At 45.9% G+C, this 16,619-nt stretch overlaps 1 protein-coding gene across 5 annotated transcripts in view; it reads right to left on the minus strand.

Moving 5' to 3' along the window:
• Pdpk1 (3-phosphoinositide dependent protein kinase 1) overlaps positions 1-11,130 on the minus strand; it is a 70,735-nt gene extending 59,605 nt beyond the window's left edge. For all 5 annotated transcript variants that reach the window (XR_013089466.2, XR_013089465.2, XR_013089464.2 and 2 more), the window contains exon 1: positions 10,995-11,130. Coding sequence is in view for 2 of the 5 variants with exons in the window: in XM_076840978.2 (XP_076697093.1) it covers positions 10,995-11,018 (24 nt within the window). In the remaining 3 variants the exon portion in view is untranslated. The remainder of the gene's footprint in view (positions 1-10,994) is intronic.
• Between the last annotated feature and the right edge of the window lie 5,489 nt (positions 11,131-16,619).

The raw sequence follows: 16,619 nt of genomic DNA on the forward strand, positions 1-16,619 counted from the left end.
GCCCCAATTATCACTGCCAGGAGACAATGCCACCACTTTCCTTAAAGTACTTTCCTGTCTTATTGGTGCCCTGGTCTGTCTTCTTGCAAATCTATGTCCTGACTATGCTATCACAGTGTGGAGAGAAAAATGGAAGAATTCGGCAGACGGATGAGAAATAAATCAAAGCCCTGGCTTTCCCAAATGCATTCTTCCAAGATCTGTGCTAAAAGAATATCTGCTCTTGGTTCAATTTAAAAGCTTCAAACAAAGTAGGAGTGCTAGGGTTCATCTGTGATTCAAGGCAAAGGTCGATGGACAATAAACAATACTGCAGCTTCACCTGAAAGAAAAAATGCTCAAAAAGGCATCAAAGCTGACAATCTTGCCAGGCACTGTGGCACAGGTCCATGACCCCAGCTTAGGAGGCTGAGGCAGAAAGATCTCAAGTTCAGGCACCCTTGTCTCCAGATAAACATTTTAAAGAGCTGTGATGCAGTTCAGTGGTAAACCACTTGCCCAACATGTGCAAGGACCTGGGCTCAATCTCCAGTATAGAAATATGGGGAAAAAATGTCAAAGCTATAAATAATAAGGAAGGTCAGAGACCAGAGGAGATGTAACAATAAATAGAATGTGACACGCTGGGCAAGATCTAGAATAGAAAAAGGACACTGAGGTGGGGCAGTGGGGATTACTGTTAAAATTCCAAACAGGTCTGTAGTTCATTCAATAGTGTGGTCCAGGGTCTGGGGTTGTAACTCAGTGGTATGCGAGGCAGTGGGCTGGATCCTCAGCACCACATACAAACAAAGACGTTGTGTCTGCCGAAAACTAAAATGTAAATAAAATATTTTTAAAAAATAATAGTAAGTAAATAAAACTGATTCGTTTGGCTGGGCGTGGTGGCACCCACCTGTAATCCTACTGACTTGGGAGGCTGCGGTAGAAGGATGGAAAGTTCAAAGCCAGCCTCAGCAATTTAGGAAGACCCTAATTAACTCAGTGATACCCTTCTCAAAATAAAATATTAAAAGGGCTGGGGATGTGGCTCAATGGTTAAGCATCCCTGGATTCAATCCCTGGTACCAAATTAATTAATTAATTAATTAATTAATTAATTTTTTTAAAAAACGCTTCATTTGGAAGCTATCTTGATAGCTTCACACAAACTTACAGGATCTGAAAACATCCCAGATCATTAAAAACTTGACTCAGCATCAATGTTCAACAACAATTTGAAGAATATAGGGCTTTTAAAGGAAAAGAAAATGCTCAAAAGGAAAAAAAATCTAATATAAAATTTCTTAATACCAGCAACTTCTTTGGCTTGTATTGTCCAAAGGTCCCAGAGTTTGGAAACAAACCCAATCTCCATGCAAAAATCAGATGTAGCAGGCAAGTAGAGCCTGCCTGGTCATCCTAGCAGGTGCAAAATAGCATTTTCTACTGGGAATTTCCTCCACTCTTGGCTATTTCCCTGCTCAGGCAACTAGACCTTGCCCTCCCTCCTTCCTGGCCTCCCTGTCTACCTACTGGGTTTACCGTAGGGCCCAGGTCCTTCCTGTACATGCCTTTGGAGAAGACACATGAAGACTGGCCACCTCTCCTGGCAGGACACCACCTCTGCCCCTTGGAAACCACCTGGAATGACCAGGTTCTTGACTGCTTCCCTTCTGGTTGGCAAGGCTCACAGAGGGACAGAAATGCCATGCAGGCTATCCCCCAAGCTGCAAGGCATAGGCTTTGCTTTTTGCAGTACTGGGTATTGAGCCGAGGGGGGCTTTACCACTAAGCTATATTCCCCAATTTTTTTTTTTTTTTTTTTAAAGACAGAGTCTCATTAAGTTGCCCAAGATGATATCAAACCTGTGATACTTCTGCTGCATCCTCCTGAGTAGACAGTCTTTTTTACCCAAGAATTTCTTCAGGTTAGCCTGGTATGGTGGCACATGCCTGTAATCCCAGTGACCTAGGAGGCTGGTGAAGGAGGATTCCAAGTTCAAGGCTAGTCTCAACAATTTAGTGAGGCCCTAAGCAATTTAGCGAGACCCTTTAGTGAGACCCTGTCTCAAAATAAACAATAAAAAGGTTTGGGAGTGTGGCTCCATGGTTCAGTGCCCTGGGTGCAATCCCTGGTACCGCCCCCAAGCCCCCAAAAAAACTATTTCTTCAGGCCTAGAACACTGAGCACATTCTGTTCATAACTGCTTCTCCTAAACTACCCACCAGTCTTCCTCAACCTTCTGCCCCAGACACAGTGCCGGCAGCATCTGCACAGGAGAGTCTGCTAATACTTAAAACCAAAAACAGCACCATTTACATCATATTTTGTTTTTTTGGAATGAGAATAAAATGCATTCACAAAATCTATATTTAGATGCATATTTTCAAATTGTATATCTGATAATAACCAGCATGTACATACAATCAGTAGAAGACTATTATTTTGACCAATGAAAAACTCATGAAAGCCAGGTGCAGTGGTGCATACCTATAATCCCAGCAGCTCAGGAGGTTAAGGCTGGAGGATCGCAAGTTCAAAGCCAGCCTCAGCAACAGCGAGGCACTAAGCAACTCAATGAGACCCTGTCTCTAAATAAAATACAAAATAGGGCTAGGGATGTGGCTCAGTGGTTGAGTGCCCCTAAATTCAATCCCTGGTACAAAAGAAAAAAACCCAAAAAACCCACAACCTCATGAAGGAAAAATACCAAACAGCAAGAAGAAAAAAATGAGTTGACAATGGAAAAAGTGCTCAGTAAATGCTGTGCACTTTGGAGATGGTGCAACAGAGGGAACAGCATCTCCTCTCAGCCTGGGTCCAAAATTAGTCATAGCCCATTGGCAGCAGATGCAGGACGAGTAAGTGCTCATCTCAAAGAAGGAAGTCAGCACCAGCAGCTGCCTAGGAATGAGCATTTATCATACTTTATTAGTTTCTAGGGTACCAGCTTCCCCAGGATCTGGCTGCTGTGGTTCTGCAAAGCAAGCCTTCCTAAGAAATGCTGAGCAAAGCCAGTGCTCAGACAATCCTCCCAAAGACTGGTTTGTCTTTGGACAAACCTCATCATTTGCCAGAGAAGGTCCATGGGACACTAGTGTGTCAGCTAGTATCAACACATGCTGGCTCTGATGTCCAATGTAGCCTGTCCCCATCTTTTTTTTTTTTGGTACCAGGGACTGAATCCAGGGGTGCTTAACCACTGAGTCACATCTGCAGCCCCTTATTACTTATTTATTTTGAGACAGGGTCTCACTAGGTTGCTTCTTATAGTCTCGCTAAATTGCTGAGGCTGGCTTTGAATCTGCAAACCTCTTACCTCAGCCTCCCAAACTGCTGGGATTATAGGCTTGCACGACTGTGCCCAGCTGCCTGTCCCCACTTATAATGGTGGAGTGTCTGTCACTAAGTACCCACTCACTGAACATCAGCATGGGCGCATACCCAGAAACCCTGAAACAAGTAGGACTACTTAGGGTGCTGAGTGCTAGGATACCCCCACCACCTAGGATCACAAATTACACAACCATCTTGGGGGGAATAGCTGTGACTCTGAAGGTGTCTGCCCCTACCCATGAAGCACATGCCCCTTGTCACCACAGATCATCTTAGAAATTAGAGAAAAGTCAAGGCCCGGTGACAGCCCTCTCAGACATTGCCCAAAGTAGCAGAGACCATCAGAAGTAGCCCTTCTACCAAAAAAGAAAAACAGCTTCAGATGAGAAGGACTTCCAGGTTTCCCATCCTTAGGATCTTCAGGGAAAACAGTCCTCCTGTGGGTGGGTAGCTGCCTTAGAATGGTACCTCTGAGACAAGCCCTTTTTCTTTTTCTTTTCTTTCTTTTTTGTTTTTTTTTTTTTGGGGGGGGGGAGGTACTTGGGTTCAAATCCAGGGGTGCTTTACCACTGAGCTACATCCCTAGTCCTTTTTATTTTTTTGAGACAGGGTCTAGCTAAATTTTTAAAACTGGCCTTGAACTTGAGTTCCTCCTGCCTCAGACACCTGAGTCAATGGGATTACAGACCATGTTCCACTGCACCAGGAGGGACAAGGCTCTTCTACAGGTTTGGAACTTAGGGTATGGCCATGTGAAGACAATGGTCCACACAGGCCTCATCTGCCACCACATCTATCCAAGCTCACAACATTGAGTGTTCAATATAAAATTTTAATCCAGCACTTGGTGGTCAAAGGCTTTGAAAGGTAACATTTCATGTTCAGGTAGGTCTTGATGAATAGAAATTTTAAAATACAGATAGAGAGGTGTTAGTCATCTAGTGCAGACTCAGGATTGAGTTATCAGCCTCAGTTCCCCCAAGCTGCAGCTTTCAAATTATAGGCCCAGGCTACCAAGTCACTCTTCACTTTTGCAAAAGAAGCTACAAAGACTTGTGTAGACACTCTTCAGGCAAGCGTCACTTGCCTGTGTGCTGATGTTCAGGGCAGAAAATACATCCCTCTCAATCCCAAAAGTCATACTGGAAGCACTACTCACAAAGGGCACACAGCCTAATGTCAGAACAGCCACACTAGACAGGCTCATAGGGAACAAGTTGGGTACAACTGGCCCATTGCCAACCTTCCCCACACAAGAGATCCATCCTCAGACAGAGAGCCAAGAACTAAACCCCTCTCACTGCAAAGACATTTGGAAGGTATCATCCTGAAATTGAGATTTAGGTTACTTTTAATTGTGAATTTCAATATTCTATCACTCAGTTGTGCAAAAAATAAATACCTAGTTATCTCAGCTGGGTGTGATGACACATGCCTGTATCCCTAGCAACTCAGGAGACTGAGGCAGAAGGATCATAAGTTCAAGGCCAACCTGGGTAATTTAGCAAAACCCTGTCTCAAATTAAAAAGTATGGCCAGGGGCAGTGGTGCAGGCCTGTAATCCCAGCAACTCAGGAGGCTGAGTCAGGAGGATGTTGAGTTCAAAGCCAGCCTCAGTAAAAGCAATGTGCTAAGCAGCCCAATGAGACCCTGTCTCTAAATAAAAAATACAAAACAGGGCTGGGGATGTGGCTCAGTGGTCAAGTACCCCTGAGTTCAATCCCCAGTACCCCCCAAAAAAGTAAAAGAAAATGACTCTTAACGTTTTTGCCCCTCCTCTCAAAAACCCACACCCCAACTTATGAGAAAAACACTGTCAAATCCCAATAGGGGAGCATTCTACAGTAGCTGATCAGTATCTTCAAAACTATCAATTATGCCAGATATGGTGGCACAAGATTGTAACCTTAGTGACCCAAGAGGCTGAGACAGGAGGATTTAAAGTTCAAGGCCAACCTAAGCAACTTATAAAACCCTGTCTTAAATTTTTAAAAATTTGAAAAAGGACTAGGGATGAAACTCAAGTGGAACAATGCCCCTGGATTCAAAAAACACACACATACATAGACACACACACACACACACACACACACACATACACTCAAGGTCATCAAAAAATAAATGAATGTCTGAAAAACTGTCACAGCAAGAAGGGCCTAAGAAGGCATAAGGACTAAAAGTAGTGTGTTCTGGATGAACTCCTGGAACAGTAAAAGGACATTATGTTAAAAACTAGAGGGTTTTGAATAAATTATAGACTTTGGCTTATGTATTAACATTTATTCTTTACACCAAGGGTGGTGACACTTGCCTGTAATCTCAGTGACTCAGGAGGTTTTGAAGTTTGAGGCCAGCCTAGGCAACTTAGAGAGACCCTATCTCCAAATGAATATAGTGCGGGAAGTGTGTGTTGGGGATATGGCTCAATGGTTGAGCACCCTGGGTTCAATCCCCAGTACTGCAAGAAAAAACAACCAAAAGCAAAAACAGTGAGACAAGCTGGCACGGGAACAATACAACACAGGATGCACAGGTATATCCATGAGAAGAATGCCAGCAAAGGAGCAAAGAGGCCTGGCTCCAAAAGCCAAGGCCACAACAAGTCCAAAGCCTGTTTTAGAAGAGCAGATATGAAACTCAAAACAGAATCTAATACAGACCCAAGGCCTGAAGAAGGGGTGGCCACCACAAAGCAGACTGCTCAGACAAAGCTTATAACCATGAGGTGGGGAGGTTCCACAGAGGGGAATTTCTTTAGGCAAAGAGGAAGAGCCTGGAGAAGACAAAAGCCACCAAGAATGAGGCAGCTACAAACGTCCTGGACATTATCCTGGGCATGCAGGCTGGAAAAAGGACCACAACTAGGCTTCTGAAGCAGGGCCCTTTCTAGGAGGAAGGTGACAGGTCAGGAGAGGAGGGGATGGGGCAGGAGTGGGGTAAGGAGTGCTGGCACCTGGGGACCCAACCAGCAAGTCCTTGGAATGTTCCCTCACCAGGAAAAGGGGAAATAAGAAGGAAAGGGAAATGCCAGAACGTGGGGGGAAAAGGCTACATGTATCATGCCTTCCCTGGAGGAACAGCAGCCCTGGCTGCACTAAAAACCAAGCCTGCAGCACTAAAGACCCCTTTTGACTCAGTGAAGGGCACCACACCTAAGACTTGGGCTCCAGAACAAGGTCCTGAATGTCCAATGGCCATGAAGGCCCTCTCCTCCCAAGCCCAGCCTCCTGAAAATAAGAAAGGAGAATTGAAGAGACAGCACAATCCCCTTTCCCCACAAAATTTCCACTGTAGGTCAAGCACTTGGTGAGAATGTGAGGTAGTTTCAAGTCTCTGAAAATCTTACTAGCTTTCTCTAACAAGAAACTGTCACTTGGAGCCACAACTCCTTCCTACTGAAGTAAAGTCAGTTCCCAAAAAGAATGAACCAAAGAAAAGGATTTTCACAACAAATTCACTATATAAAAATTACACCTTGAGGCTGAGGTTGTGGTTCAGCAGTAGAGAACTCGCCTAGACCCCCATGCGAGATACTGGGTTCAATCCTCAGCACCACAATAAAATAAAGGTATTGTGTCCAACTACAACTAAAAAATTTATTAAAATTATTTTTAAAATTGTTTAAAAAAAATTACACCTTTAACTGAATGAATTCTGAACAAAGCCCCACTGAGACACCAGCCTTCTCTGAGTGGGCAGACCTACCACAGGTCACCCCCAAGTCCGTGCAAAAGACCTGCACCTCCAGAACCAAGATCCTTGAGACCAGCTTAGGCAACTTAGAGAGACCTTCAAACCACTCTTCACATACTTCGATTTCCTGCAGGCAGCAAGCTGACTTGAAACAGACTAGGTCCATTCCCCAGCCCAGAGGGCACCAATATGGTCTGTGAAATGAAGTCAGCAGGCCATCCAGAACCACACACCCACCTTCATCAGGCCCCTTGGCAAATCTCCAGGTGGAAACCACACACTCACTCTCAGTTGTGGGCTGTGAGAGGCTTGCCCATGCTCTCCACACACAGAATCTGCAGCACCAGCAACCAGCTTTTGTCAGTCTCTAAGTAATCCCACTATTTAAACATAACCCTGAATAGGTGCTCTGATAAAGATTTGAAGTTCCTTTATAAGGAACTGAATATCTCTCTCAGCACATTCAAAGCTTGGAAATCTCTTGGAATAAACTTTCAGTTAAATGCCAGGAAATTTTTCAGACTAAAACAGTGAAAACAAAATTTTGAACAATTATATAAATGCAATCAAGGTCAGGTAGAGAAATAGAACCCACAGCCATCAAGGACCCAAACAGGCCTCTCTCCTCTCAAAAAGAACACATTCCTCATGACCCTGAGAAAATGCACTCTACCTGTGATCTAACTAGAGACTGAATACTGAACCTGTTGGCAATATTCAAGTAAAAGAGCCTGCCATCACACTGAACATGTGAAGGGTGTGATCCGGTCACAGAAGAATGCACAAGTGAGAAGACCTCAACGATACATGTCCAAAACTTACTTTCCACACCAGCACTTCCTCCCCTATGCACTGTCCTTTGAACCTGCACTAAATACCCCATAACCACCTGTCATCAACGGGTGGGTCTGGAGCATACCCACGTGGCCTTGGCCTCACACCTGCTGCACCCAGTGCTCCTTGGAAGCAACTTGCTCTCCTCACAGAACTAAAAACCATACAGGATTCTGCCCAAGGGCATTCCACAAAAGGGGGGAAGTACATAACAGGACCACTCTTCTCCAAACATATCATCACAGACAGGGCTGGTCACTCTTGCCCTTCCTTTCTGCAGCACTTTCCAGCTTATCACTGGAGTCAGTCAGCTGTCCAGGAGCACCCCAACCCTGAACCAAAGGACAAGGACACACTGAAAAGGCTGACACGTGTCTAGAAGTCACCTGTTCCTCCTCCGTAAAACCATGCTGCAGGCAGCCCAAAGGCCAAGACCTGACTAGAAGCCTGAAGCTTCTTTCAGGCCCCATCTCTGCAGGAGGCTGCTATGATCTTTATCTTAAACTGGCACATCAGAGAGCAGACCAAGTAATTACTTCCACCCCTTATTAGTAATGGGGACCCCACATTACCAACTTGGTAACTGCTATTGGGGAGTCACTGGAGACAGAAATACATCATGCTCCACACCAGATGGGCCATGTGAGGAGAAGCTACCCACCCACAAAGGAGTGTGACAATCAGAAGCCACTTCTTTCAATGCTCTCTGCCTTTCCCACCACCTTCGCCCACAGATGCAACACCCTTGCAAAAGACAGAGCATCCAGAGCATGCAGGAAGTTGCTCTGCCCAAACCCCAACTCTCCCTTTAACAACACTGTTGCACATTTCTTTTTCCAACAGGAGGGTTCTAAGCCTCACCCCAGCAGAGCCTCACCCCTCAATGAGGATGAAGCACAGCTTCCTTCCAAACAGCTGCTTTCTGACAGCACACAGCTGAAACAGGCCCCAGGGGTCACAGAGTACAGCCATCTGCCCAAAGAAATATGTGTGTTCTCCTCCATATGAAGACATTCCTCCTGCCACAGCACAGTAAGACACTCAGACCCTCAGGGAAGACACCCTGGGCAGCAGCACCAAGGACTTCCTTACAACCAGGTGCTGGGTTGAGGTGCCTGGTAGACCCTCACTTAGGGGCTCCTCATGTGGGGCAAGGTGACAGTGGAGTCTCTGCCAAATTGCACTTGACTATTTATGAGGCAAGTACTTAACCTCTCTCACCTCAGTTCCACCATACTTAAAATGGGAACGGTATCTACCTCACAACATGATATGAATGAAGTACATAGCAAAGTGTCTGCCTTCAAGTAAGGGCTCAATAAAGACTTACATCCTTTGACCCACAATAGTGCCAGACTCGGGTAAGCCATTTTCCATCTTCACAGCTCATACTGTTTCTCCCTATGTTGGGAAAGTTAGGTTGGACCTGGTCTTCTCATTCAGAACCTGCCCTGCCACCCTAACATAGAGATGCAAAACTCACTCTAAATATTCACCTCTATCTGTCCTTGGATATAAATGCAATATTGGGGCCATTTCTGTCATTACTTAAAGGAAATTTGGCATATTCTCATACACATGCATGTGGGGGACTCTAGCTGACAAAGGTGCAAAGCCTAGATTCTCTCAATTCCTTATTACAGAAGTTTATTCGCTATTCTGTAATTTTTTTCTGCTCCCTGGGTTTCCAGTGTTTTGCAATAAAAAAGCTGCCTGAAGAAAAACAAATGGTGAACTCCAATTCCATCACGTGGAAGTGTCAAGGCCATGAGAAAATATACTCTTTTCTTTTTCCCAGACATCATCAAATACACACCTTTCACACAGCATCACTGAGTGAAAGTTTGCTTTATAAATGTCCAGGATGAATGTCGCCAGAGCCTCCACTGAGGCATGCCAGCAGCCTAAATGTTTTTTGCCCCCTAGCCCAGGCACCTCAGGGTATAACATGTGTTGCAAAGTCAAAGACATTCTTTTTTCCTTTCATCATTTTCTTCCACCAGACATGTCCCCCTTTTCTAGACTTTGGATTCATCATCATTTGTCTCTACAACAGAAGATTGTAACCTGAAGTTCTCCCAATTCAGCGCAGCGAGAGCTCTCTGTCTCAGAGACCCCATACCTTCTCTCAAATTGTCAAAAGGGCTCATGATCCTCCAGAAAAATTAAGATCCGTTATTACAAAGCTTCATTCTGGAAGATAAGAGGCCAAGTAAACTTCTTAGGTCTTCATTCAATTAAGGGATTTTCTTTTCTTTTATTCTGTCAAACTGGGAATCGAACCCAGGGCCTCGTGAGCAGGCTAGAAAGCGCTCTACCACTGAGCCATAAATTTGCCTTTGAACCAAGTTTTGCTAGCTCTCTGACATTCTCCCATGACCCACTTCACTTCGCATACAAGGTATACATACTTAATCACAGTCTCAACACTCCAAGACTGAACAGAGAGAAAATACAAAAACACTAAGGATACTTTTAGCAACATAGTAAAAACACAGAAACATTTCTCCACATTTCACCCAACAAGTGGTTGTTTTTTTCCCCCTAAAATCCCTCCTCCCTGTCAAGCTCACACTCCCCCTAGGCGGTGCCTCTGAGCCCGGCCTCCCGGGGCTTCTCACCTTAGTGAGCAAAGCCATGAGCAGAATGAGCACCCAAATGCCACGGCTGAGAGCAGAGCGTCCCAGACCACCCTAATCAGGATTTGGGAATGCAACCGCGAGCATCAGGCGTTTAGGGCAGGATCCCGCACCCTCTGCTTCCTGGAACCCCGTCCCAGGTGAAGGCCCAGAACCGCTCCTCCGCGGACAGGACCGCAAGGTAAGCCCAGAGGCTCGGCTTCAGACTGTGAGGAGGCGAAAACAAACTTTCCAGGCACTTCCACCCCGCCCGGTCGGGTGACACCTCCCGGCCTCCCCCGCCCTCCGCGCCTGTCAGCGCCCCTGGCCGCCCGGCGCCTGCTGCAGCCGAGGCCCGCGCTCCCCGCGGCGGGCCAAGAGGCGCCCGGCCGGAGGCCGCGGCCCGGCCCGCCGCCTGGCCGCAGGTGAGGCGCCGCCCGGCCGCGGAACCGGGCCGCCTCGTCAGACCTGGAGGCAGCCGAGTTCGCGGATAACGGGCCGGCGCATCCCGTCCCCCACAGCGCGCTCACCAGCTGGCTGGTGGTCCTGGCCATGGGCCCCGCGTCGGCGCGGGCGCCTCCCCCGCAGTGCTGCGCGGCAAGGCGCCTGCTCAGCGTCCTCCTCCCCGCGACGGAGCCTCAGCAATGGCCGCCCTCATCCTGCGCCCGCCCCGCCGCCCGCCGCCCCCGGCGCCACCCCGCCCCCGCGCGACGCCGAGCGGGACTTCCGCCGCGCCGCCGCCACCGCCCGCACCCATTGGCCGCGTCCGCCGTCGCTCGTCGCGTCCCACGGGGGTCCCGCCCGCGTCCCGGGCCGCATTTCCGGGTTGAGACCTGGTCCCGCCTCCGGAGGGAATCTTGCGCGAGCCAATCCCGGACCGCTGGGCGGGGTCGGCCGAGCTGTCATTGCCGCTCCGGGTCCGGGAAACTGAGGCTCCGAACCCGGTCCCTTCAAGGTCACGCCCATAGCAAGCTGCCGGGCTGTGCTAGAACCCGCGGCTCAGACTCGGGGCCGGCCGTGCGTGAATGCCAGGAGGCAACCTATGAGAGTTTACAGCTCACGAACGACAACGGAGGAAAGGGGCCATCGAAGCATTTAACAGGCGCACTAACGGTACCGCAACACCCTGGGAACTGTGTCTTTGCCTAATGTTCTTGTGGTTCCTTTTTTTTTTTTGGTGGTGGTGGTAGTGGGGTTTTTATATTGCAGTGAAATACACATAAAATTTACCATTTTAACCTATTTTCTTAGGGCTCCGCATATGCTAGGCAAGTGCTCTACTATTGAGCTACACCCCCTGGCTTTAACTTGATACTGGGTACTGATCCTAGAAGCAGTTTAGCACTGAACCATATCCCCAGCCCTTTATTTAACTTTTATTTTGAGACAGAATTTCACTAAGTTGCTTAGAACCTCACTAATTTGCTGAAGCCGGCCTCCCTCAAACTTTCCATCCTCCTGCATCGCTGGGCTTAGAAACATGGGCTACCATGCCTGGCACCTTTAATCATTTTTAAGTGCACAATTCAGCAATATTCAGTACATTCTCATTTTTGTGATGCGATAATGTCTTAAAACTAGGATCACCCTTATTACCTGAAGGTATTTTTTTTATTTTATATTTTTTTGGTACTGGGGATAGAACCCAGGGCCTCATATATGCTAAATACGCACACTACCATGGAGCCACACCACAACCTCTGCAGTTTAAAACAATGTTTTCAAATTTTCCAACAGCAATAAATCTTTATTTAAAAAATTAAAATTCAAAACCAGGTACAAAATTCAGCATGGTAGTGCAATCCTGTAATCCTAACAGCTTGGGAGGCTGAGGCAGGAGGATTGCAAGTTCAAAGCCAACTTACTGAAGCCCTAAGCAACTTAGCTAGACACTGTCTCAAAATAAAATAATAGGGGCTGAGTTTGTTGCTCAGTGGTAAAACACTTGCCTAGCACATGTGAGGCACTGGATTTGATCCTCAGTACCACATAAAAATAAATAAATAAAACAAAGGTATTGTGTCCATCTACAACTAAATAAAATAAAAATAATAATGATAATAGGGCTGGGGATATGGCTCAGTGGTTAAGCACTCCTCCCCAGGGCAATCCCTTGTAACAAAAAGGGGGAGGGGGCACAAAGGCATATGCTGACAGTCTCAGCTACTCAGGAGGCTGAAGCAAGAGGATCTCTCTTTTTAAAAAAAAAAAAAAATATTTATTTTATTAGTTTTTTAGGTGGACACAATATCTATATTTTATTTTTATGTGGTGCTGAGAATCAAACCCAGTGCCTCAAACATGCTAGGTAAGCACACTACCACTTGAGCCACATCCCCAGCCCCGCAAGAGGATCTCTTGAGCCCAGAATTTCAAGTCCAGCCTGGGCAACATAGTGCAACTTTGTCTGAAAACCTTAATCCAGGATCCCTGATATTGTTGCTCCACTTTTCAGATGAGGAAACTAAGGCACTGGGAGGCAGTTCTGCAACTTGCTCAGGGTCATGCAGTGTCAGGATCCAAATATCCATGTGGCCAAAGCCTGTACATCAACTCCTGTCAGCTCTGACTGACTGTCCTTGCCCTCTGTACATTTATAGACCTTTAAAAAACAACATCATGGGCTGGGGATGTGGCTCAAGCGGTAGCGCGCTCGCCTGGCATGCGTGCGGCCCGGGTTCAATCCTCAACACCACATACAAAGATGTTGTGTCCGCCGAAAACTAAAAAATAAATATTAAAAATTCTCTCTCTCTCCCCCTCTCTCACTCTCTCTTTAAAAAAAAAAATAAATAAATAAATAAAAAACAACATCATAAAAAAAAAACCAGGTATGGTGGTATATGCCTGAAGTCCCAGCTACTGAGGTTGAGGAGGTGGCTGACACAGGGGAATCACAAGTTCAAGGACATCCTGGGCAACTTGACAGACACAGTCTCAATAAAATTTTTAAAAAATTAAAAAGAGCTGGGTATATAGCTCAGTGGTAGAACACTTGCCTAACATGCTCCAGGCCTTAAATTCAATCCCCAGTAACCCACTTCAAACAAAAAACAAAACAACAATAATAAAAAAAAAAAATGGCAACTATAACCCCTAACCCCATGCTATTCTTGCTGTTTTGATACTTGTTTCTTTCACTTAACAATGTATCATCTGTATCCTGTATGGCTCTCCTGACCTCTTTTCCTCAGTTGTATAAGTCCAGAGGAGGCCACTGGAGGAACATAACATTTAAAGATGAAATGAATGTTTATACATTCAGGTATTGATTTCCTAATAGACATGAAAATGATACCCAGATTTTTTGTTTTGTTTTATTTTTCCCTCATGAACAAGGACTACACTGAAATCCAGCACACCCTTCCTTATCTCTTTAGGATGAATTCTTAGCCTATGGAATTACTGGACCAAAATATAATTCAGCTGCCAAACTACCTGCCCCACTTCAGAAAGGGTAGTCTAGTTTACACTCTCACCCTGAGTGCACAGAGAGAAGCTCAAGGTGGACACAGCTCTCATATCTCAAAACATAGATACCAACCCCAGCACCCCCTCAAGTCACCACAAGCAGTGTCTGCTTGTTCCACACAACAGCCCATGAGCATCAGGTGATATGATGGTTCCCACTTTTCATTTGAGGAGACAGGCTTCTGTGGCTTGTCTACTGTGCTGTAGAATAGAGTTCAAGGTCACCGAGCACAGGTCTCAAAACCAGACCTGACCAACTCTGCTCTTAGTCAACAGCCATTCTATTTATTTTGGTTCTCACAAAGCAATAAAAACTTTTCCTGAGCCCAGCATGGTGGCACACACCTGTAATTCTTATGACTCAGGAAGCTAAGGCAGGAGGATCACAAGTTCAAGGCCAATCTCAGCAACTCAGCAAGGTCCTAAGCAACTTAGTGAAAGAAACCCTGTCTCAAAAAAATAAAGAGGGCTGGGGGTGTAGCTTGGTAGTGAAGCCCCTGGGTTCAATACCCACCCCACCCCACCCCCCAAAAAAAGAAAATCAGGTAACTAGGTCACAGTTTTGGTAATTTTTGGCGGGGAGGTGGGCAATGGAGATTGAACCCTGGGGACACTCTACCACAGAGGTTATAGCCCTAGCTTTTTTAAATTTTTTTATCCTGAGACAGGGTCTAAGTTGCCCAGGCTGGCCTTGAACTTTTTTTTTTTTAGTTGTAGATGAACACAATACCTTTATTTTGTTTATTTTATGTAGTAACTGAGGATCAAACCCAACCCTGGCCTTGAACTTATAGTTCTCCTGCCTCAGCCATATCTATGTGGCCAAAGCCTGTACATCAACCCCTAAGAGATTATAGACATGCCGACCCAGTTAAAAGGTAGAATTTAAGTGAATAGGGTGGGGAAATGCCAGGATAAGAGCTGTCAGCAAGGAACACCCAGACTGAAGTGGAGTAGACTTCTAGAGGAAATTATAGATTCTTGCCACAAATAAACTTGAATTCAGATTGGGCATGATGGCCACACCTAGAACCCAGTGACTAAGGCAGGAGGATCACAAGTTCAAGGCCAGCTTCAGCAATGTAGTGAGACCCTATCTCAAAATAAAAAATAAGCCAGGCAAGATGGTGCAACCACTAGCAGCTTGGGAGGCTAAGGCAGAAGGATCTCGAGTTCAAAGCCAGCCTCAGCAAAAACAATGTGCTAGCAACTCAGTGAGACCCTGTCTCTAAATAAAATACATAATAAGACTGGGGACATGGCTCAGTGGTCGAGTGCCCCTGAGTTCAATCACTGGTACCCAAAAAAAAAAAAAAAAAAAAAAGGCTGGGGATATAGGTAAGTGGTAGAGCACACCTGGGTTCAATCCCTAGTATCAGAGGGAAAATTTGAGTTAAATTGAGGAACTCACAGGGAAATGAGAAAAAAATAATAATCCAGAATAGCTCTACCAAAAAGGAATCACAATCACAGCCCATACCTCCTCTCAGTCCTCTCTACTGTGACTGATATTTACAGTCATGGTCAGTTACACTGATTCTGTCTGTAGTCATCATATTCTACCTGGACAGGAAGCAAAAGACATGGCAGGTATAAAAACTGAATCCTTACCATTTCAACAAAAAGGCAAGAAATAATGACCACAAATGATGAATCACAAAAAGTATAAAGATATTTCTAGAAAAGCAGACAGACATATGGGCATGGAGGTGCATGCCTATAATCCCAATGACTTGGGAGGGTCTCAAGATTAAGGCCAGCCTCAGCAATTTAGCAAGAACTTGTCTCAAAAAAAGTTCAAAAGAATTGGGCCACAGTTCAGTGGTAGAGCTCCCCTGGGTTCAATCCCCAGTACATAACAAACAAACAAACAAACAAAATCACACATGGCCAGATACAGTGACATATGACTGTAATCCCAGAGACTGAGGAAAGAGGGTCTCAAGTTTGAGGCCAACCTCAGCAATTTAATGAGACCTTGTCTCAAAAAATAAAAAATGACTGGGACATAGCTCAGTGGTAAAGCACCCCTGGGTTTAATCACTGGTACCACTCACACACATACACAATCCAATGAATGTTTTCAAATAACCCTTATAAATCTAAGCATGTATGTAAAAGGATTTTTGTTTTGTTTTTGTACTACTAAGGATCAAACCCAGGACTTCACACATGCTAGGCAAGCAGTCTACCTCTGAATTATACCCCCAGCTCCCAGTTAGTAAAGTAAATGCAAAGAAAAAAGCCTGGAAGGAAATATAGGCAACGCTGATTTCCACTGGGGTGCAGACTGGGTTCTCTTAACGTTTTTCCTGTTCAAGTCCATTGTAGCAACACACAGCCCTATGGTTCTTAAGTAGTTCACAGAGAAACTGGGAAGGAAGAAGTGCGTGGGGTACTTGAGTAAAAATGACTGGTGAAAGGTGGAGCCCACCTGTGCTGTGGGCGTGATGCAGCAGGCAGCCTTGGGGAAGGAGTGAGGGGAGAGGAGGAGGCTGCCGCCCTGAAGAAAGCAGCTGAGCAGGCAGGGAGGGCAGCAGGAGGCTGAGGAAGAGCAGTCCTCACTCCTGCCAGGACCTTGACAGCAGAGAGCAGGCGAGGCCCAGGCCAAGCCCAGCCAGGCAGGCTTCTATTCTCACCTCTAGAGAGGCAGAGCACCTGTGTCAGGTCTGGCCGCCCATCTT

This window comes from Callospermophilus lateralis, chromosome 19, assembly GCF_048772815.1.
Source record: "Callospermophilus lateralis isolate mCalLat2 chromosome 19, mCalLat2.hap1, whole genome shotgun sequence".
NCBI lineage: Eukaryota > Metazoa > Chordata > Mammalia > Rodentia > Sciuridae > Callospermophilus > Callospermophilus lateralis.